General features: G+C 38.1%; 1 protein-coding gene across 5 annotated transcripts in view; it reads left to right on the top strand.

Moving 5' to 3' along the window:
- CARMIL1 (capping protein regulator and myosin 1 linker 1) overlaps window positions 1-23,063 on the top strand; it is a 190,253-nt gene that overhangs the window by 108,747 nt on the left and 58,443 nt on the right. For all 5 annotated transcript variants that reach the window (XR_012581675.1, XM_074547395.1, XM_074547381.1 and 2 more), the window contains exons 13-22: window positions 100-203; window positions 2,152-2,229; window positions 2,345-2,421; window positions 3,349-3,453; window positions 8,305-8,374; window positions 12,654-12,735; window positions 14,036-14,135; window positions 14,223-14,277; window positions 19,524-19,696; window positions 21,981-22,049. Coding sequence is in view for 4 of the 5 variants with exons in the window: in XM_074547395.1 (XP_074403496.1) it covers window positions 100-203; window positions 2,152-2,229; window positions 2,345-2,421; window positions 3,349-3,453; window positions 8,305-8,374; window positions 12,654-12,735; window positions 14,036-14,135; window positions 14,223-14,277; window positions 19,524-19,696; window positions 21,981-22,049 (913 nt within the window). In the remaining variant the exon portion in view is untranslated. The remainder of the gene's footprint in view (window positions 1-99; window positions 204-2,151; window positions 2,230-2,344; window positions 2,422-3,348; window positions 3,454-8,304; window positions 8,375-12,653; window positions 12,736-14,035; window positions 14,136-14,222; window positions 14,278-19,523; window positions 19,697-21,980; window positions 22,050-23,063) is intronic.

Raw genomic sequence — 23,063 nt, 5'->3', positions numbered from 1 at the left:
CATGTGTCTGTGTTCACTGAAATTGTGCACTTGCAGGCTCTGGGCCAGTTTTGTGTGGAGCTGGCTCAGCTGAGTGAGTTGTGACCTCTTTTTTGTCAGGGGTGAACAGCCTTTCCCAGTCACTGAGTGCCAACTCGCTGATCGCCAGCACGCTCGTCTATCTCGACCTCTCAGGGAACGCGCTCCGTGGAGATGATCTCTCAGTAAGCACTTTCCTCTCGCCGGGAGATAATTAATGTGTCTCTTAATTAACGTTTGAGAGACAGGCAATAACCTTTTGGTTTAGATCCTCTTTGGCCTTTATTTCCGTACAGTTTTAGTAGGGATAGAAAATAACGGTTTTATTTCTACTCTTTGGAATGAAGTCAGAAAAGTGCCCACACAACTGAAAAAAAGCAGCATAATTTTAGTTTATGCCTTTAGTCTTTGGCTTATCCTGATACATGAGAAAAGTGCAAGGATACCATTTTTTTTCCAGTGGACTTACTGTTCTCTCTGAGTTGTGTTTGAAATGCCATATGACAAAATGCCATTAAAAAGCCCTCATCATCTTTTTAATGATAAGAGTATTACAAATTTTTCATTGGAATGTTGGAAGCAAATTATTTCTTTTGACTTGTAAAGAATTAATTTCTGCTTTTCAATATTTTTGTTTGTATAAATAAATTTGGGCACCTTGTTGACATATGCTGTTGAAACCCATGATCCTTTGAAGAATGTAATTATTCTTTAGACTCCTTTGTTCAGTTTATCAATTGCCATGAAGATGGAGCTCCATTTCCTCCCTAACGAAATCCATGTGCTTCTCAATTTGTATATATTCACTTTCTGACTGTTACATTTGCATTTCTCTTTCACATCAAAAGTTATGTGCACGTGACTGTCAGGTTTTGAATTCTAAGTACTGAACATCGAGAAGATGCAAAACTACGGTCAAGCAATCTCATAATTTAAAGTGCAGTCAGATATGACTTCATGGCTTTTTCACATATCTTACTTGCAGATTCATCAGCATATTTAGAGAACTAGACTTTTCAGACATCAGGTGAAAGGGCCAGAGGGACAACAGGGTTTTAAAGGTAGCAAATAAATAGTTAAATGTAAGTTAAGACACACAGTGAATTACTCTGAGTGAATAACATAGTAAATTATGTAAAAACAAAAGGTAAAACAAAATGTAATAAATCTTTGGCAGGCAGTGTTTAAAAAAACCTAAAGTCTACCTACAATATTTTAAGATATAAATGCAGGAAGTTGGGCTTTTCTTAGCCTGTCAGAGGGATGGTTCAAAGATAAAGATTGTTAATACTGAGGTCTCTTAATCTGTGGAATCAGTTTTCTAACAGGAGCAAGGAAATCCTGTTATTTAGCAATTAAAATAAATCCTAGGAAAGTACGGAAATTTTCAAAGTGAGGACCTCTCTTGCATCATAGTTATAGGAGCTAAATGACCTAGTTTTTGGGAAGATGGATCTATTTTAGAAATGTTAAGTGTGCACTGTTTGGCTGGATTTCATGTGGAGTTGAGCTTTCCACTTTCCTCTGAATTAGGTCACACTTTTATCTTTCTGTGTTGCACTCTGAGACTAAAAAGAGCCCAAAATGAAACAGTGTATAGTAAGAAGTTTTACATATGCTAACATTTACATGACATATTCTAAGCAGTATTGAAGCCATCAATGTTAAAATCTTGGTACTGGTCCTGTATTCTCCCTTAAACCTGTAATGTGCAGCTGATATTAAGAACTAACCATGGGCATCAGGTGCAAATTAGTTGCTTCCCTCATGCTTAAGGAGTCTGGCTTTAACTTACGAACCAATTAGCCTTTCTGAAATGTAACAGCAATCTGAGTTACATCACAAAGCTTTGTTTAATTATCATCCTAATTAATTATCATCTGCTGCGAAAGTTAAATGCAGTAACTCAAGACCTGTGCTTTAGAAGAAATGTTGGGTAAGTGTAGTCTGAGCTCCATTTTCCCACTATCAAAAAAAAAAAAGCCTACAAATGTAAAACATGTTGTATGATTAGGTGAAGTTTCAGGTGATTTTATAGTGAAAGCCAAAAATGCAATGACACATAGTGATCCAGTAACAGTTGTCGTAATATGAAAATTAACGTCTGTAATTCTTTCTGTCAAATAATTATAGAGCCTGTACAATTTTTTGGCCCAGCCAAATGCCCTTGTTCATCTGGATTTATCCAACACGGAGTGTGCACTAGATATGGTAAAGATTATTTTTGTTGCTATTTCAATACCAAGAGGACATCCCTCACCTTCTATACCTAACTACTTTTTTTGGTTAATATAAAGTAAAAGGATTTGCCCTTTTTTTGAACCAGGTGTGTGGAGCCCTCCTTCGTGGATGCCTTCAGCATCTAGCTGTCCTTAGCCTCTCAAGGACTCTGTTTTCTCACAGGTACAATTTAAATGTCATTACCCTCAACTCCTGCAGTATTTTGGTTTATAATTTTTTGCACTTATGTAGCACCTTTCTTTTTAAGAATAAATCTAAGACTTTTTTTTATAAAGCCTTAGAAGTCTTAGTGCTCGATGAAGTAGGTACTACTTATTCTAAGCAAAATATTTTCTTTCCCTTTCTGCTCTTTACTAAAGGTCTGTAAAGTAGGCTACCTTGTCTAATATGAGTTTGTGTGGTACTGCTGCAATAGAAAGTCTGTATAATCTTTTGTCTCTGAAGAGTAAAGCACCACACTTTGAAGTCTGGCTGACTTGATTCCTCTTTATATGTGATTTTTAAAGTTTGTATTTTTCATTATTTGATGATGGGTACAAATGCTTTTGTTCCTGTTTTGTCTTTTTCTGGGAGGAACTCCCTTTGAAATTCTTTGAGATTGAACGTTTACTTTTTAGAGTACTTGCATTGTAGGAAATATTAGGTTCCATTTTCTTCAGATTGAAGCTTTGGGTCCTTATCAGAGATGACACCTAATTGTTGCTAAGGTATTCTAGCATTGAGTAATTATTTGTAGTGGTGAAAAAGCAATTTCAGGGTTTTGTTCATGTCCTGTTTGATCTTCTGCTTGTGAGATGTAAGTATGTTCACTATTAAGCAGATCTAAATGATCATTCTTTGAAGTTCACCAAACAGGAGGTAGATAGTAATGTCTTATGTGCAGCAGTGCAGTTGTGAGGATTGGTTGTTGAATCAACATTTTGATGACATTATAATTCTAAGCTAATTGAGAGCCACTGATTACAGAACTGCCGAAGGTAGAGCAATTAAACTGTAAAAGATCATTACATTTCTGATGGCTTGCATTCACTATTTATTGGAATGAGGAGTATCTAAATGCTACTTCTTAATGGATCTGTTTATTTACAGAAAAGGAAAAGAAGTCCCTCCCTCCTTCAAACAGTTTTTCAGCAGCTCACTTGCTTTGATGCAGATTAACCTTTCAGGAACTAAACTCCCTCCTGAGCCTCTAAAGTAAGAATTTAATTTCATTTTCTCCTGTGCCTAAAACCTAGTTTGCATTTTTGTTATATGAGTGCCTCATATTTTTAAAAGGAAGGGGGAAAGAATTTTACTTTCTTCTTTTTTTTCCCCACTGTACATTATTGATGTTACAAGAATGAGTTTTGTGATGGTCATACATTCATAAAATGTTCTTTCCATCTCACACTTGAGACTATTAATCATATTTTTTGCTCTGGGAATGTCACAGTTGTTTAGCTTCTGTCAGCATTTTTTGGGGTGTATTTCTTTCTTTGTGGCTTATGAACAAAACTGCTTCACAGTGAAATGGGATTATAGGCTTGTGTGAGCACCATTCCTTTGGGACTGCATTATTGCAACAGCCATAATGAAACAGAACCTGTTGCAGTGTCTGGTAGGAGAAACCTATTGCACTGAGCTGTGTTCTCCTTTCGGGGAGGAGACAATGGCAGCAGTTTCCAGGAGTGCTAAGTGGAATGAGTCTTTTTGTTGTATGTCACCCAGCCTGTGACTAACAGGCTCTGCAGGCTGAGGGAAATTGTGAAGCACTGTCACCCTTCTTGTGATGTGTCTGGATTTGAACTTTGAAATTTTCAGACAGGAAGTTTTTAAAATGTGTTTTAAAGTCAAGAGAGGCTTAGATAGGCTATCTGTAATTCTGGCAGAATACTGGTGTTTATTTGGTTTAATTAAAGAAAGGGCTCTTTTCAAAGTGTTATCTTCCTAACTAATATACATTAAAATACACATAACTTTATCTGTAGCAGATGCCTAGACATGTTCACTACCCATTTTGCAACCTTAATATGGATATATGTGCATGGATGTATCCTTTTATTTTTGGGAGCCTGCCTTCTGAGGAGAAGGGTAATGGGGAGTATCTAATGGACAGGAGTTAATGGCAAAATTGCAGATGTAGGATAGATATCAAGAGTACTTAGTGAGAATGAGATGGAAAGCTTTTGATACACTCTGGAAGAAGCGAAGGGAGGGAAGAGTGACAAGTGCAACAGCAGAAAAAGAAGTGCATGTCATTTTGGATTATTTTTTCTTCAGGCAATTCAGTATTGAAGAGGGCAGTACAATATCTCAGAGCCACAGAATGGGTCAGGTTGGGAGGGATCATTGTGGGTTATTTGGTCCAACCTCCCTGCTGAAGTAGGGTCATCCTACAGCACATGGCACGGGATTGCATCCAGATAGTTCTTGGGTATCTCCAGTGGGGAAGATTCGACAACATCTCTGGGCAACCTGTTCCTGTGCACGGTCACCTGCACAGTAAAGAAGTTCTTCCTCATGTTCAGGTGGAACTTTCTGGTTTTGCATCAGGCATCAGTTTTTGCCTGTGGCCTCCTGTCTTGTTCCTTGGCACCTCTGAGAAGAGCCTGATGTTTAAGTCAGGTGTAATAGATTGAAATCCATATTTACCTGCAGGAGCCATTTTAGCTCTGATCTTGCACAAGAGATCAGAGCACAAGAGCATCTATGTGATGCTCTTGGTTGTTGTAGTGCTTGCTCAGACTTTGCCAGTATTAGGAAGGTGTGGTACAGATGTGTTTTCAAACACAAGGTGATTTTTTTGAAACATGGTTGATTCTGATTAATTTAGAGAAATTGATCTAAATGGAGGGTGGAGGGCGGCAGGGAAGAAAAACAAGGATGGATGTGACTACTACAGAAGACAGTATTGGTTTGGCAGGAAAAGGAGAATACTGTGGGATGTTGAATATATCCCCAGAGATTAGGAAAGGTGAGAAGCACCAAACATTAAAGTTCTCGTCATGTTGAGTATGTCTTATGGTAAGAGGAATGTGAGCAAGTGAGTTCTGTACAATTGCCTGTGCTCATGAAAGATACTATTATATTAATTTATCCCAATAACTTTGGACCCTTTGCCTGCCAGCTGGGCAGCAAATGGCATCTTTGAAGACCTTTTCGGTCAACATATGCATTAGCAAAAAACTGCTTCTGGTAACATTTAAGATAATCTGGTTCAATTTGACTGAGTTGTGTTGGACGGAGTTACTTGCCTGACTGGTGTTGGTGGAAGTAAAGAGGCAGTGATGGGGAGCATAGGATGAGCTGAGAGCAGAAAGCTCTTTCAGTAGCTCAGAAAGCTCCAAGGAAGGGCATCTTTGCAAAGTCCAGCTGGAAGTGAATGATCTCACAGTGTCCATGCCACTCTCGGCTGTCTGGTATTTTGGCCTGGACTGCTTTTGTTCTGGTGACAGCATTCACTTCTGCCTAGGAGATAGGACAGAAGTTGTCAGTACTTTTTGGCAATTTCTGTGATGTGCTTTTTCTCTGACCTAAATTTTTCATTCAGTTTGAGCTGAGTGTGTCACAACACTACCGAGGACTTTGATCTGCAGGATGCCTTGCTTTACCTCTCAAACCCTACATGGCTTGACTAATCCACTTCAAAAATGTCCTGTAGAAGGAAATCTGGTATTAAAAGGACTCAGGATGTGTATTGTGGGACAGCTGCTTGGCCTTTTGTTCTTAAGTGCAAGAATTACTTCTCTGGAGCCATCAAGATCACAGTGGTGGTTAAACACAAGAAGATAGAAACACCTTTTTTCAGGCAGGAAATTGTCATTTGCAAGACGGCAAGAGCACATGAGAGATGGCTCCGGGAAGCAAAAAAATCAAAGCTATGATGTATCATAATAGTACTTTCCTGGCATCATTCATCAGCATATGACAAAAAACTTTTGGAGCTGGAGCTGTCCAGTGACAAAAGTTCCTGGTTTGTGTCCATGAACCAGAGGTCACCAATTGAATGTGAGATTCAAGATCAATCCTGCCTAGAGAAAAAAGAGATAGATAAAAATGCAGATACCTGACATTCTGAGATCCAAATTCCCATAATTAATTGTTATTTGATTTCTTTATAGGCTTCCTTTAGCTCTACTGCTGTGGTATGTTTAATTGCGTGTGCTAACTCAGTGAGTTTAAAGATATTGGTTAATCAGTGCAGTCTGTGAAGGACATGAACTTGCTTGGACTGTGTAAATCAAGCCTTTTAGGGAACAGGTTTGCTGATACATTGAGGATGCCATGTGGTGAGTGGAGAGAGGGTACACACCTTGTACATAGGTAATTTAGTTAGTGTTCCATTTGCAGCTCACTTTTTTCACCATTTTTAATGGAGGCAGTTTGTACTCTTGCCCTTGTTGAAGTATAAGCCTTGGCATTTTTGTTGAATTTTACAGACATTGCCGAAAACTGTATTTTGATCTGTCAGTGCTGTAACAAGACAAGTTTCTGATATGCTTCTCATGCAAATGCTAATTGCAAGGCCAATTCTTGCATTCTCTGCATCATGCACAGTTGGTAAGACCTCTCCATGTGTTGCCATGTGTGTGATTTAAACATAGTGGCCAAGTGTAAGTATAAGATGTCTGGCTTCAGGCCCTTTGAAGGCTGGTGATTTTTCATGACAAAGAATTGAGAAACAAGGAGATTTTCTTAGGGTGAATTTATAGGAAAGAAGGTTAGGGAAAAAAACCCCTTTTTTTTCCTTCCTGTGAAAAGTGTACAACTGAAGCAGCATGATGTGTCTGTTTTTAATCTGTACTTCTTTTATGCTTCCACTATTTTTTTTTATTTCCTGGAGATGCTTCGGAAGCTCTTTGTAAACTTACCATCAGCCAGACTAACTGAATAAAAAACATGTTTGGGTAAGAAAGATAGACAAGATCATCTAAAAATTTGTGAGAACTGTTGCAGAACTTTCACTTCTCTCCCTACCCTCTTGCCCCCCTCATATATATATATAGCTCATATATAGCTTAAGTAAATAAGCAGAAGACATCTGCCTTTGTTAATAGGGAAGGTCTGATTATACCTGCAGGACAGAAGATATAAATAGGTTTAAATGAAAACCTGCTCAAGACATACACATTTCAAATGTTGCTTTGACACACTTGCATAGCAAGTGTGTAGACAAATGGCTCATCAGAAGGGATTGGTTTTTATCTCCATGCATCAGTCACTTGGTTAGCTCCTTTTGGCTGAAATGAAGTTGGAGAAGGAAGTCCTTCTGTTTCTCTGTTGAATTATTAATTCAAAGCTGCATCTATTCTGAAGATATTAGAAGGTATACACAGATTTTGTTTATTTCTTCTCTATTACACATACTATTGTGCTTTCTGATTTGACAGTATTAATAGAAGTGTGATATTAATACTAACTTTTAGATGTGGAAACAAACTTCTGTGAGACTTTACAAGTGAATTTATGAGAACCCTAATTAGTTGTTACTTCATGAGTCTGCCAATGTGCCTAAAGGCAAAGGATGCCATTGCATAAGGCTATCATTTTGAAAATCTGTAAATACTTGTTGGGCTGTGGACATGGAGAATTTTGTGGTACTGGAACATCCCCGAGCCTTTGAGTGTTACAGGCATTGTGCCTGACTGAAATGGATGGCTGCATGGCATCTTGCATATTTTAAAAACTTTATTCTTTCCTAGATTTTTTGGGAAATCTGAGAGTTTGGATGGTTGTATGACAGAACACTCCAGTTATAACCATTGGTGCTCTTTGAAAGCAAATGTTGAAGAAAATTCATCTCTGATGAATGTTATTAAATGTTGATGGTGCATTAGCTTTACAGTTTCTTCATTAGCCTTGCATCCCTGCAGTTTTTGAAGCTCCTGGAGTATTCCGAGTGTGGAAGGCTTGTGCTGCTGTTGTCATTTAAGAAATAACTGCTCAGCTGGTGTTGTTTTGAAATGAATCTTTGCATTATAGATGTATTAACCTGTGATCGCTTAGAAGATGATGTAAAGCTGCCCTTTATCTTTTTAAAACAGTTCTAAAATTGATCTTTTTCAGAGCGCTTCTATTAGGCCTGGCTTGCAATCACAATCTGAAGGAGGTGTCTTTAGACCTCAGTAGCTGTGAGGTAAGGAATATTTATCAGGATGTGTTCAAAATGTGCAATGACGAGGTTTTAGAGTTCCTGTGAAATCCACTGGGCAAGATATTCTTCCTCTGTAGTCAAAAGTTGTGGGGAAGATGAGAAGCAGAGAACTCAGAGAAGCAGTTATGATAAAAGTTAGGATGTGTGTTACGACATCCTAAATAATGAGCACAGAGGTTCAAAGCACCCGATCAGCAAAAGCCTCCTTGCAGTGCAGCTGTACTACACACTGAGCCAGCCTGTTGGATACTTGGCAGCTTCTGCTCTCTGGTGGTGTGATTAGCAGCAGGATTTTCTGAGGTGCCCAAATTTGAATGGCTCTAAGGAAGCTGCATGCCCTGAAGGCATGTCTGAGGTTCAGTTGTCTTCCTTCAGAACCGAAGGCATGCTCCCTCTTCTGCAGGTTTGCTTTTTAACCTTGGCAGAAATTCTATTTCCCCAATCAATTAATCAATTCAAGCCAATAAGGATCTCTGGTAAAAGTTATTAACATAACAAGCACTGTCAAAGTGGCCTCAAGAATAAGTAAGAACAATTGTGGCAACTGGTTTGCCTTATCTTGTTTCCTCTTTCTTCTCTGTGCTTTGCTGTGCGCTCTATTTCCCAGGACTGCCCATGCTCTTGCAGGGTGACTCCTTCGTGGTTAAAGCAGAATTTGAAAAGATCAGACACAACCCTGGGAAGCCACTTGAGGCAAAGTCATTTTGTAGAGAGCTGTGTGGTGGACTCTTGCCAAAACCAACATGAACCACTTTAGGCCTTCTCTGACTTCCCCGTTTTTTAAGCTGCAAAGAAAGCCTCCCATTTGTTAGATATTTCCAATGCCATCTGAGTATTAACTGTTCTAGAAGTGCCTGCAGGTACAGTGGTTGCCCTTTAAGTAGAAAATACACAATATTGATAACCACATTGAAGTGCAGTAATCCTTGCCTTTAGGTTCGTAATCAATTGCTTTTGAAATGTGCACAGATTTCCTTATGAAGAAAAAACCAAATAGCTGTGAATGCATATCATAGTTTCTAATATTTTAGACTTTTTGGAAAATATTATTACTTTGAAGAGCACTACATGTAAATTCCAAATAGCAAAGCTTTCAAGTCCAGTATATATGCTTCTGACTTCTGAGTAGAGGGATCAGATGGATGAAAATTTATCTTTCAGAGGAAGGAAAGAAAAGGGAGGAGTAATTAACGTAATAAAAATTACGTCCTACGATGATGATTTAGCCTTAAATGAATAAATCAATAAAACACAAATATAAGTAATGAGAGTATAAATTAGCATGCAAATCAACAAGGGCTGACAGGAGAGAAAATATTACCCTTTCATGAAATAACACCCAGGCTGGGATGTGAAAGAGCTCTTCAAGCAGCAATGAGATTTATTGGACACCAAAGCACTTGTGGTCATGGCTCTTGTGACAGAAAGGAAGGAATACTGCCCAACTCAGTGTTGCCTTCCTGTAGCTGGTCCCTCCAAATTGACAGCACTTCCTTAGATCCTTCCCTTAACATTTTTTTTTGCCCATCACTGAGCTTTATCCATTCTCATGTGCTTTGGAAAGAAGTGATGCTTCCACCAGCAGGGAAGTTGATGTGCCAGCAGCTGGGAGTGTTATGAATGGGTCCAGCACCTCAGGATCCTGCTCCACCTCTCCCTGACCCTCTGGGATCTGGGCAGGGTGATCTACACCTGGAAAGAGAGTGGTGGGCATCTTGGAGCCAGTCACCACTACTCCCAGTTCCTGCAAGCACACGCTCCTAGGGGGCTATTAAGCTGATGCTTCAGCTTTGCCCTCTTCTTTCCTGCATCAGGCAAGCTGTACTCAAGTATGGAAGGATAAATCTGTGTTCCTTCCCTCTTCCACCATTTTTCATTTGCTCCCATAATTTTCTGGTATATTATCTCCAAGCTTAATCATTTTCTATTGCTTGTTTGGTTGTTTTTTTTAAATTATTTTTTACTATGAAAATTACATTTTTATTTCTACCTGCTCAGCACTGATGTATTTCACTCTTTTCCCTTCTGCTTCCCTTAGCTTGGTCACTGTGTAAGTACCCTCCATGCTTTACCTTAATTGTTAAACCAGTAAGCAGCTTTGTTTGCCCTTCCCATATTAGTACCTCATAGCTTTGAACACACTTGGCATTTTTAGTTGTAGAAGGGTTATTCTTCATTTTCTGAGAGCTTTTCTTTGTATTCTCAGAAGTATATCATGTAGAGGTTTGCAGAGAGTCTTTTTGTCAGTATCACAGTCCACGTTGACAAGCAGCACTTCAATTCATCTCTGATTTTATATATATATATCTATGTGCAAAGTATTTTAACACAGTTGCAGCAAATTGTGATCCTAAAAGTGGAGTTTTTGTCATCACTTTCAGATCAAATAGATATCACCATTTGTGCTCAAGAAATGTTTATATATTTAAAATTTTGAATGTAGAGTTATCTTGTACAAGATTGAAAGCTACTCCTGAAAAATTGTCCACTTCAGCCCTCAAAGTATATATAGCCAAAAGCATTTGGATTCTGTTGTGAGTACAATTTTAGTGTATAGAACTTTACCCTGCCAACAACCAGTCCAGTTCCATGTATGATCTGCCATAGATTCTGCAGTAGTAGATGTGACACTCTGTGTGAAATGTGTGTCTTGTGGTGGGCCACACTGAGAGAGCAGCACAAAGAAAAACTGAATGATTTTGGCTTTCATACAGCAAATGCTATAAACGCTCTTAGTAAAATAAAGTTGAGTTAAATTTGCAGCACTTCTGGCCTGAATACAGCCTGTAATGTGACTACTTATTGAGAGGATGAGGTGAAGGATAGGCAGCCTTGGATTTATGGAGAGGGGAAAAGGTGCCTTATGTTCTGTACTTCTCACACTCCAGATGTGATTTATGATTTAGGTGTTATCTTTGGCCACCAAAGATAACCATTGGCCACCAAAGGCCATTCTCCAGTTCTCAGGTCAAGTTATCCAGCTGCTTGTTAACCCATCACATACCTCAAATATTCAAAAAAGTGCCAAATCAAGTCTTTATTCGAAAATGCTTCTAGAAGGCATTTGTTGCTCTTATAATTATAGCATGGATAAAAGCTGATGGTCCTCAGAAATATCAGCAGGTAGATTCAGACTATTTACCCAAGTAAGTGAACTAAGTAAAAAATTTCACAATTTTTATGCACAGGAAGTGAAAAAGCTTTGAAGAGGTTTGAAACAGCTTTCCATTCTTTTTGAAGCAAATAACGTGAAGATAGAAAATGTAAAAATGAAATTTCCATAGAATTTTTTCCTACTTCAGCTAAAATCTTTTACAGGGAGATGTTTATAAATTTAAATGCACCTTATATAAAAGTACATAGCTGCAAAAAAGAAAAGAAAATGCTTTTGCTCCTTTGGAAAAAAAATATGTTAATTCAGTAGCATTAGTAAATAAGTGTGTAAGATTTCATTACTTTAATTCTTAATGTTGATGTTTTCTCCTAGAACATTTTATTGTTTTTTCATTAAATCCTGACTTTTTTTATAGTCATGTAATATTTCAGATTAATAATATCATAATTGATATTTTGCAGTCAGGCATTTTGTTATTGTTGCAATTTTTTTCTTTTATTGCTATTTCTTAAGAATGACTATATTACTGTTTTCTCTTGTTCATTGTCTTTTATGGCTGTTTTACAACTGGATTATTTGAATTTTCTTTTCAGCAACAGGGAGGCATAATTTAATTGAGATTTTTTTTTTGTTTTGTATGCCCCCCACTTATCTTTTGGGCGCCTTAGCATGGTGCTAAAAGCTGGAAGAAGATGCTTGCAGTAAGGCCTGACTGTAGTGGAGTTCAAGGGTGCCAGGGTTGCAAGCTGATAGGCTGGTCTAAGTTTATTTTTTTGTATCACCAGACACTGGAAATGTTCATGTAGAGAATGCTCACCCCAATCCTTCTGGCACTGCCCAGCCCAAGTGCTAAAGGATTTGCTGTGTTTTACCATTTAAGTATTTTCCTGATTTGAAGGCTGAGAGGTAGTTTCAAGGGAAAGCAAAGAGAGTCCCTTTTCTCATTTGTGTGCAAATAGTGAGACTAAGAGTGAGGACAGTAGGAATGTGTGCATAGGCTGTCATTTTGATGTCTATAACTTCTTGTGTTGCTGTTGTTTTTGCCGCTGCTAGTGCCTTCTGTATTCACAAAGCTCCTACCACTGTCTTCTGTGTGATCTTGAAACCATAACTAGTTTGCAAAAATGGATGATGTTTTGTCTCTAGTTAAGATCTGGAGGTGCACAAGTCTTGGAAGGATGCATAGCAGAAATACACAATATCACCAGCCTAGATATTTCAGACAATGGTAAGTACACAGAATAGGAATGGAGAGTCATGCAAGTCAAGATATGCTTTTTGTTTCAGCTCTCAGTGTGACCAAGGGTGCTTGCTCTTGCTTTGTGCTTATTGGCCATGCTGTTATGGAAATGTCTCAGACCAAGGCCTCTTATTAAGGAACGTTGGAAGACTAACTGTACCCTCCAAAGTTTGTTGTTTGAGATCAGTCTAACATAGCAGAATAAAATAATGGCACCAACTCATATTAGATCCAGGGTAAATTGGGGTCAAGTACAAGAAGATAAGAAGCTGAATGAGAATTAGAAGTATAGTGAAAGAACAAAGGGAAGGGTCTGGTACAGAATGAAGCTGAGGGGGGAAATTTGGAGCAAAGAGCCAAGAGCTTCAGGTGAGAAAAGACCTGCTTGAGTCTTTGGAATAGTCTTTGAATATTTCTGCTTTGGAGTCTCTGTGCTTCCCAGCACAGGTATTCCTGGAAATATGAGCTGGCTTCTCATCTTACAGATCCAAGGTGTAGATGTATGAACTGGAAGAATTCACCTGCTGTGTTTGCCCTTCTATTAGCCAAGTGCAGAAGTATTTCAGAAACAGATTCCCAGCACAGTGGAATGCCCAAGAAGATGGACAGGTAGAAAGCTGTGAGAGCTACTGATTCAGCCCAGTTAGGCAAAAAGATTTATTTTTATAAATAAAGATAGATATTTGAAATCTAAATTATGCTGTGAATCTGAATTCTAAATCATTGTAATCTAGCTAGTGGACTCCTCAAACACATAACTAGCTTGGGAATACTAAAGCTAATTTTCTTTTACTCAGGAGTAGAAAAAAATCTGCCTTGTTTTTTAGGTTATTTTATTTGTAGTGTATTATGTTAGCCTTTTTTACAGGCTTTTGAAGGCTTTGAAATATTGTTGGTACACAGCTCTCCTAAGACTACATAGTGATTAGCATTATTTCAGAATTCTCCCAGGAACTTGAAACTCTGCCTGACCCTGCGAGGAACTACCCTTGGGTGATTGGACTGTGGATAGGGGACTAATTCTCTTCTGTGTTTCTGAGAGATGCCTTTAATAGCTGATTAGCAGGGAGATTTAAAAGGTTTCTTTTAGAGAAAGCATTTATTCTCATAGAAAAGCAGAGGCACTAGTGAGAAAAAGATTTAAAGATAGAAGAATGGAAATTTTCCTACACATTTTGGAAATTAGTATGCTGCTATAATTACTTGAATATAGCATCAGTAATTGGCCCTGGTCTGGGTCTTTTGTGAAAATGTGTTTTAATTCCTAATCTAATCTGATTCTTTGCAGGCCTAGAATCTGATCTCTCAACCCTTGTAGTCTGGCTTAGTAAAAACCGGTCGATAAGACACTTGGCATTAGGCAAAAACTTTAACAACATGAAATCCAAGTAAGGATTTTCTTTTTTCTAAATAACAAGAGAATGATTGAGGAGAAACTGCTGATTTCATCATCTTCCTAACTTTTCTTCCCTCAGAAATCTCACTCCAGTACTTGATAATTTAGTTCAGATGATTCAAGACGAGGATTCAGTGAGTATCTTTCTACATACTATCATCATGTGTATTTGTACCCTCACAGTCTATTTCTGATAATTTTCTTCATTTTCTTAATTTGCTGCATAAGATTTGATCACAACTCTGCACAGATACATCCAGCATTTTGGATTTGCTTTTTTTTTTCAAATTGTAATTTGGATTAACTTGTGCCATGTAGGGGAATGTTTTCTGAGGATAGTCTTAGGATCTGTGATTGTTGAAAAATATTCATTTTAAGTAGTTGGATGTGTGTAACCTTGTTATTTATGTCTAAATTATACAGCCCTTTAGGCACAAATTCTCCGCACTTTTGTGTCCTGATAAGAGATTACGATCATAGTGTTCTCAATAGCAATGCTTTTTTTTTTAATTCATAGAATGCATTATTTCCTGATAGCTGTTCTTGTGTATTAATTTTTTTTTCCCTTGGCAAGGTCACTGCAGCAATCTCTCACTTCTTCCAAAGATGCAAATAAACCATTCACTGTGCTGTTTTTTACCTTTCTTAGTCATGGGAGCAATTTCATAAAACCTTTTCAGGGTACCTTGCTGGGATGCTTGCTCACTTCCTTAATTTCTCTACTTTTGTTATTCTGGAATACTTCTGTGGTTGAATTTGTGTTCTTGCCCATTCTTGGCAACCTAGTTTTGGTTAGAAGAGGATCTTAAGATGCCCTGTTACTCTCATGCTTGTCAATCTTTATTTATCTACTCTTAGTCCTTTCTTTCTCCTTAATTACCTGTGCAAGTACCAAGCAAGCTCTCCTCGTTCTCCAGAGACAGCCAACTGTAGACTCAGGTTGTTTGAACACCTGCTACTTCCTGTTGTTTTTATTGTCTCACCTCCAAGTTCGTGCTCTCCATATTAACTGCCTGGCTGTCTTCTCCTCCCATCTGTGTCTGTATCCTGGCAGTTTTAATCAGGATTCCCAGTGTCTCTTGCCTTGCCAAGGTCATTAGACTCATATTCTGGATTCCTTTTTTCTTAGTTCTCAGTTGTATTTGAAGTGATTTATTAAACCAGTCCTCTATGCTCTTTCTGTCCTCTTAAATGGGATTCGTGGTACGGGTGTTTCTTGATTCTGTGCCTTTCTCCATGTTTTATTCTTTAAAGCATGGAAGGTCAGCATGATGTGGTAAAGTTCTTCATACAGATACCAAAACTGATTCTAATTGAGGTAACACCTGTAATGAAAGCACCTTAATGAAAATCCTTGTTTGCTCAAGTTAGATGTAGGGCTGTGCTAAGTAATGTATTGGTGAAACTCTGTGTTGCTTCTTGTACCAAGCTGACCTTGTTGCTTTGTGCTGTGTGACCACCTCCTCGTACTCTGCCTCTAAAGGGAATGCTGCAGGACTGCCTTCCTTCCCCTCCTTTCCTTTTCCTTTTGATCCTGTACTGAGGGGTTTAATTTCATCAGATACCACCTGCTGCTTCTGTGTGGGCATTTGTCTCTGTCCTGCCCTATTTCTCATGCTTATCCTTTCGCAGCTGTCCTGAAGAAGTGAATCACAAGCTAATGTAATTTGGTATGTTTTCTGTTTCCATTATTCCTTTGTTCTGTTGCAGGTGAACATTTCTTCCCACTCAGTCCATACCCTAAAACCCCTCATCAATGCACTCTGTGGCCTTTCAGTGCCCAAATCATCTTCTCAAACATGCTGTTGGCATTTCCCCCCTATTTTATGACTGCTTTCTTTACTATCTTTTCTTAAGAACAAAAATTTCAACTTTCACTGTATTATTTCTACTTTAAGTGTTACAAACTTTTGTTTATCTTTCCTGGCTTCTCTTTTTGAAACTTCCAGGTTGTAGGAAAATGTAGCTGTTAAATTTTGTGTGTATCATTCTTGCACAGTTCTCTCTCCTTTGCATCATTAGCTTCCACTTCTTGCATTCCTTTTCTTTTCTCAACCTCATTTGTTGTTCCACTTTCTGCCTTTTACACTATACACTGGTCAGATGTGCTCCTGTAATTCTTACCCACCATGTTTTCCTGACCTAACCTAACAATACACAACGTATTGTCATCCTGTTTTCAAACAGCGTTATAATGAAATAATTCACCAAAAAGTTGTTTTATTTAGCTGCTTAGAGTAACTGTCTCTCCTTCATGTCACTTCATTAACATTTGGGATATAGCATATGATCCTTTGGTGTTACCCTGCCTCTTCTTGCCCCATGTTCTTTTCTCTTGTTAATCCTCTTCAGTGAAGGAATCTTGGTTTTTTTCTGTCTCATGAAGCACTAAAACCAGCATGAACTATCTCCTAGCAGCAAGAGAGTTGAGGACAGACACTGTAGCACTGTGGGAAAAATATGTTGCAAAAAGCAGCCTAGGATTGTCCTCACTGTATCTCAATGCTAGAAAATTATTTTAAGTCTCTAGCTATTTCAATTTGAATCTTAAATGAGGTGGTCTTCATTCTAACAACAGTATGCATTTACTGCCACAGGACATGAAAAATTTAAGATGCAGTTGTAGAGACCAGGGTGTGATGTTGCCCAGAGCACGCTGCGCAGTTCAGGGACTGCACATTGTCTGCATAGAAAGCTGAAGCAAGTGGCTCTTATCTAAAATAAAAATCTCTAAATGCTTCTTCATGTGTTTATGCACACTTTAAATAGCTCTGTTGCTGTGCTAATGTGAGTCATGAGTAAAATGATTTAAACAATCAGTGGCTTGCTTCTATGACTGTTAAAATAGAGTGATACCCAAATGTAATTCTGCAGCATTTAAAAGCAGTAGTAGTAACCTACATAGCAGAGCTTCACAGGTGTTTTATATAAGCAAGAATGTAACATTTAGTTTCATTTTTTGGGTTCTTTTAATGTATTTTTTTATATAAATAGGTGCTATACTGTGCAGACTATTATAATGTATTCTTAAGGAGCCCATTCCTTTTCTTGTTGCAAAAATGGATGTTACACTGCAGATATGCAGTGTTGTTACTCAGAGTGGTAATCACTCCTGCATAGGTGCAGTGAATTTCTAGTGATGATTATCTTTAGTTGTTAGTTCAGTGCTTGGTGCAGAATTGGTTCTTGGTGGCTTTTTGCAGCATTTTTGTTCTTAGGAAAAACAAATTTAGCTTGATTTAATTCCTAGGGTTTTTTCGAACAGAAGTATGACTGAATCAATGAATAAAATCATACAATTTCTAATTGTAAATTTGTACTTTGAGAATTCCTCTTCCTTAAAAAGATTGTGTTGAGGCATTTTCTCTGTATTGGCAAAGTACCTATTTTCTGTAGTAGGGACACTGAAAGTGCTCCTTAGACTTCTGTTTTCTCAATATCAAGCTAAAACTATTAAGTTGTTAAAAGAAATGTTTGTAGAGTATTTCCCATATTTGTGGGGGATTTGGTTTTGATTCCTTTTTTTTTGTTGTTGTTGTTTCATTTGGGATTTTTAATGTGATGATCAGATAATTTAATGAATATTTAGATGGTGCATGGCTGTCAATCCTTACAGAACACAGTACAGAAGTGTTTTCAGTCATATACTGTTTTGTCAGAGTGTTGGAATGCAAGAAGCTTCCTGGGAGGATATTTGAGATTTAGAAGAATTATGTGGGAGGGATCATGTGCAGCTCAGTTACTCCAATGCCCATTTCTAAAGTGAAACATGAAAAACAGAAACAATCTCACATTCACAAGTTTATTGCTGATTTCTCCTAGTGCTGCATGGTGCTGCTTTACTGTGAATCTGTCAGCAAAAGGGCTTCTCAGACTTCTGTCAAGAGCTCCTGAGTGCCATTCTAAATGTGATGTTAACATTTTTATGTTAATATTGCTTTTAAATTCTTAATAATTCTTTACATTTCTCTTCATGTCGTGCAATAAAATTAAAAAACAGACAGATTAAGTGTATTAGCATAGTAATTTAATAACTTCCATTTAAAATAAAACCAGCATGTGGCTTCTGTTATTATTAGACTTTATAATTATCAACCTGCTGTGCTTCCAAATTTTTGTGCTTTTCCTCATTAGTAAGTGCATTTCTTGCATTGTTGCAAGTTTTTTGGTTATCACTGTAATCCAGTGGTGTCTGGGGAGTTAGATCCGATTGTATAGCAGGTATGATGCAAGGACCTTGGACCCTGGAAGGTGTGCAGAGTTTGGTTGGTTTATTTTAATTTATCTAAACTTCAGGATGTAACATAAATGCTGTGGCTCATTGCTATGTGATGTTGATTTTCTTGTGCTGGCTATTTGAGGATTTTAGGTTCCAATATTTCATCCTTCAGCACATGCCTAAGTGGGTATATAATGACGATACACTTCTCTGTATGGACTCACACTTGAGTAAGGGAAATGTTTTGTGGAGTCCTCATTCATCACCAAAGACAAATTGCACTTTTAGGAGCTGTAATATCTATGCAAGGCATGGGGATAAATTAACCGTGGTACTTGAGCTCCTGCTGTTGAGTGTTGGGGGTATTGAGAGTGGAGGAAATATGGGCATTTTTAGAAAAGGTTTTTTTGAGGCTTGGAGCATGACTTGCTGGAGCCAAGTAAGATAGTTTCAGCTTAATATGCTTCATAAAAAAATAAAGTTACTGAAAAATATTGTAGTATCTATTACAATGAGTAGACTTATTCATTGTAAAAAAAACCTCAATATTGCTTTGAATTTCAGACCTGCTACAGTTTCATCTTTTCTTGAAAACCCATGCCCTTTGTTGAAGGAACAGATATGCAAAATCACTCCTAAATTTGAAGTCAAAATAATAAAACACTTTAAGGAAACTGTTTGTTTTAACAATGCCTTGGACTGTAATTTGCCCTTGGGCAAAAGTGTCAGCCTGAAGGAGAGAAGGGGAATGGTAGATACTTTTATTTTTCACTGAAAATGCGAATGCTGGTAAAGCAAAACCCACTGGACGCTGGAAGATATCTTGTGAAGCTGGTTGTTGTTATCTTCCCTTTTTTGAGGTTTACACTGTATTCTGTGCTTAGTATTAGTAGAAGTCAGGAAGTTGGAGGCATTGCCACTTGAAAATTTTTTCACAGGGTGTTAACTTAATCTGCTTGTGTGCATGTGTTTGACGCCTGTGCTGTTATTGACTCCCAGTTTATCATGTGTTGTTGGGATCTGCAGCTAACACAGAAATAACTCTTTGATGTTTACTGCTGTCCCCAAGAGTTTGGGAAACTTGTAACTTCTTTTAGTTGGTGTTTGAGGAATTCAGTGCATTTTCAGCTCTGTTATCAGTGCATTTTCTATAATCCACAGCCTCTCCAGTCGCTGTCACTTGCAGATTCCAAGCTGAAGACTGAGGTCACCATCATTATTAATGCCTTGGGCAGCAATACTTCTCTCACAAAAGTGGATATTAGTGGAAATGCCATGGGAGATATGGGAGCAAAGATGCTGGCAAAAGCCCTACAGATAAACACCAAACTCAGGTAAGTGAAATGTATTTGCAGTAAAGAGTAGAATGGTTTAATAATACTGAAGTAGTTGGCTTATTCTCAATCTGTTTCTCTTCAGAACCTTTCTACGTACAGGCACTTTAAAATGTCTTTATTTGGAAGGATTCTCATCCTTCTTTTTCTTAAGAGAAAGGAAAACAACAACAGAAAAGCAAGAGAAGGAAGTTGTCCCATCAAAAACATTTCCTTAACTGAAACTGGGGGAAATTTTCTACATTTAAACAGAAAGGCCTCTTGTTGGAATTAAAAGACTTTTCAAATTTCTAGAATGACAGAAAAAATTACATTGTTACAGAGCTCTCTGTTGATTAAACCCAATGTTCTTCTCAAAGCTAGGCCAACTTAAAGCTATGTGAGGTTGCTCAGGGACTTGTCCATGCAGGTTTTGAAGATCTCTACAAGGATTCCACAGTGTCCCTGGGACAATTCTAGTGCTTAGCTACTCTCTTGTGTTCTGCTCTCTCCTTCTTACTGGAGGCTTTCCCAGCAGAGAAAATTCTGATACTTGGATAGGAAACTGAAGTGAATTATTCTTTGTCTTCTGAAGTGTCAGTTTGTAGAACTAAGGGCATGTGGAATTCAAAATGGGGAGCAGCATGGACCATCCATCCTTCCTTTCTCCCCTTCCTACTGTGTTGATGGACCTTGGCATATCTTTTTTGCAACTTCATCTGCCCAACAACTTCACTGCTTTTTAGCATGTCTGGCACTGATGGCTTGAGAGTATCACTTTTTTCTATCCAGCATGTGTTTCACAAACAGTAAAACCTTCAATCAGCATAAATCTGGATGGGGACCTCTAAATATGTCACCCTCATCAGGAAAGATAATCCTCCCTCTTCCTCTTCAGACTGTGCAGATGAACCTCCCTCAGTGTATTGTCAGTGTAAAAAGACCACTTTTTACTTGGTCTCCAAGTATTTGTTCCCTGGAGGATAAGAAATTCCCCCAAACAGTCTTGGCTATTTTGTTCAAGAGGCAGGGATCCTCTGGCCTTTGTGTTGCTGTGCCCAAACTGAATATTAAAAATGTCAAGAAAGCACTGGGGGGATGGCTTAGGTTTATTGAATGCATTAACCTGAAATGACCACAATATTTGAGGAAATAAAGTCTTGATACATTTCAGGGTGGCAGACTGAAATGTTTCACAGTATGCTGAATGTCACAGTTGACATATTGTCACCACAGTCTGTGGTGTGATTACAGGCTGAATAATGCAATGGTAACTGGCTCTGCCAAAATGTTATAAAATGACACCCAGGTAGAAGTATAAACACACTTTCCAGTGGCAGAAATATTCAAAATTTGACCCTTAACATACCTGATGTTTGCAGAGTGAGTGTAGAATCTCTCTTCCTCTCTTTCTTACCTTTCATCTAAAAAACAGAGGGATAATTGTGCAACAACAGAAGGATGTCACTACTTGTGAAAGCATGCCATCCATCTTTTTTTTTCTCTCTTTTATAAACACCAGAAATCTTTGTTTGGTTTTGTGCCTTTTTTTTTTTTAAGAACAGCTACAACTGGTGCTCTAGCAGAAGCAAGATTTATCTGCTTGTCTGTCTCTTCTGCCTACTAATGAGATCTTTGAACATGTGTTTGCAAATTGCCAAGCAGTCTGCTTGAGTGGTCTGAACTGGGGGAGGAGGGGAAGGCCTGATCACTCTTATCATTACTGTGTATTCAAAAGAGCTGCCATTTATGCACCTAACCTAATGGTTTATTTTGGCAGCTACTTGTGTTGCATGGGGAATCATGTGAACAGTGTGATGAGCTTAGTGCAGGGCTGAATGTGTAATAGCCTGCAAATTTTGACCTCTGATCAGCATGAATTTTTAAAATACATGTAGCCTATGTGGAACAGAGATTGACCAGTTACTGCAATTTTCTAGTTTTTCAGTATGGCCTTGCAGAGGAGACATTTGAACTTTGGTTTTGATGCTATTCCTCAAAAAAGCAGGAATTTGTGCCCAAATATTTCTATCAATTGTGTTTTAGAAAAGGTACTTATGTTAATGATAGAAAATACAGTACAGTCCCCTTTAAAGTACAGGCAACTGGATTTTGGGTATTTATCCATCATTTCTGTGATTTCAAGGATTTACCATCTAAGTAAAGACAAGTTTTTAAAGTGCTGCCTTCTGCAATTTTGAATATTCAGCAGTGTGTTATTTCAATATGCAAAGCTTCATTATGGATTTGCTTGGTGGCTCTTGTTTAACTTACGTTTTTCTTTTCTCTTCCCACCACCTCTCAGAACTGTAATATGGGACAAGAATAACATCACTGCACAGGGCTTCCAGGACATAGCTGTGGCACTGGAAAAGTAAGTCTCAAGTAATTGAATGTCTGGTGAAGAGGCCAAAGATCCTGAATGATCTGAGCAGCTGCAATTCTCACCGCAGTCAATATGATCTTGAAGATGCTGAGTGCTCTCAAATTTAAGCATCAGGATGTTTAATCTAAAGGAAAATTCATGACTTCACATCCTTCAAAAGGATGGGAAGAGGCTCTGTGGCTCTTTCATCCGTACTCTGCTATCAACATTAAGGTCCTTGAGTTCTGCTCTTAGCGTTCAAATTCTGAATTTGGTAATATTTTCCCTTTGCTTCATTCTCTTGTGTTGCTAGTGTGCAGAAATTCTATTCTAGTGAATGAAGCTGTACATAATGACAGAAAATTACTGAAGTGGGCCTTTGTCGTCTGACTTTTTTTCTTTCCCCTAGCAAGTTGAAACTAATAGTGATGATCTCAGGACCTGCAGTTTTTCTTTGTAATTGCTGTGCTTTGGGTCATTTTGCTTCCATGAGTTTACTCACAGATGCAGCTATTACCAGTGATAGACATTAAATTGCTTTCATCTTCTTCCACATCCATCACATTTCTTTATATGTTATTATTACTTAAGAGAGAAGAATTGCAGATTTAAAGTAAGAAGCAGTTGAAGTTTTTCACATCATGAAATCCCCCAGGCAGGAGCAAAGGCTCTCTTTAGAAAGTGAATGTATCCTACTATTGCTAGGTCCTACAAGGTATCTTGTAAAACTGTATAACTACTTAAGGGAGCACCTTAACCCTTGCAGGGGGCATGAGACTAGAGCTTATAAAGTTACTTGGTTTGTGAAACTATTGTAGTCTATATACTCGGTTTTGAAATTAGTTCAGTTGCACTGATGTGGGAAATTAGATAAATTATGTATAATTAAGCAAATCCTGTTGCAGTGATTCCATTGATTGTAGTGAGTAAGAATTTGGAAAGGTTATTTGTCAACTTGCAGACATTTCTCTGTTAAAGGGCAATAGCATGGGGAAGTCGGGTAGAAAAAGAAATGCACTTGTT

This window comes from Zonotrichia albicollis, chromosome 1 (genome assembly GCF_047830755.1).
Source record: "Zonotrichia albicollis isolate bZonAlb1 chromosome 1, bZonAlb1.hap1, whole genome shotgun sequence".
Taxonomy (NCBI): domain Eukaryota; kingdom Metazoa; phylum Chordata; class Aves; order Passeriformes; family Passerellidae; genus Zonotrichia; species Zonotrichia albicollis.
This window is presented reverse-complemented; position numbering and strand designations above follow the sequence as displayed.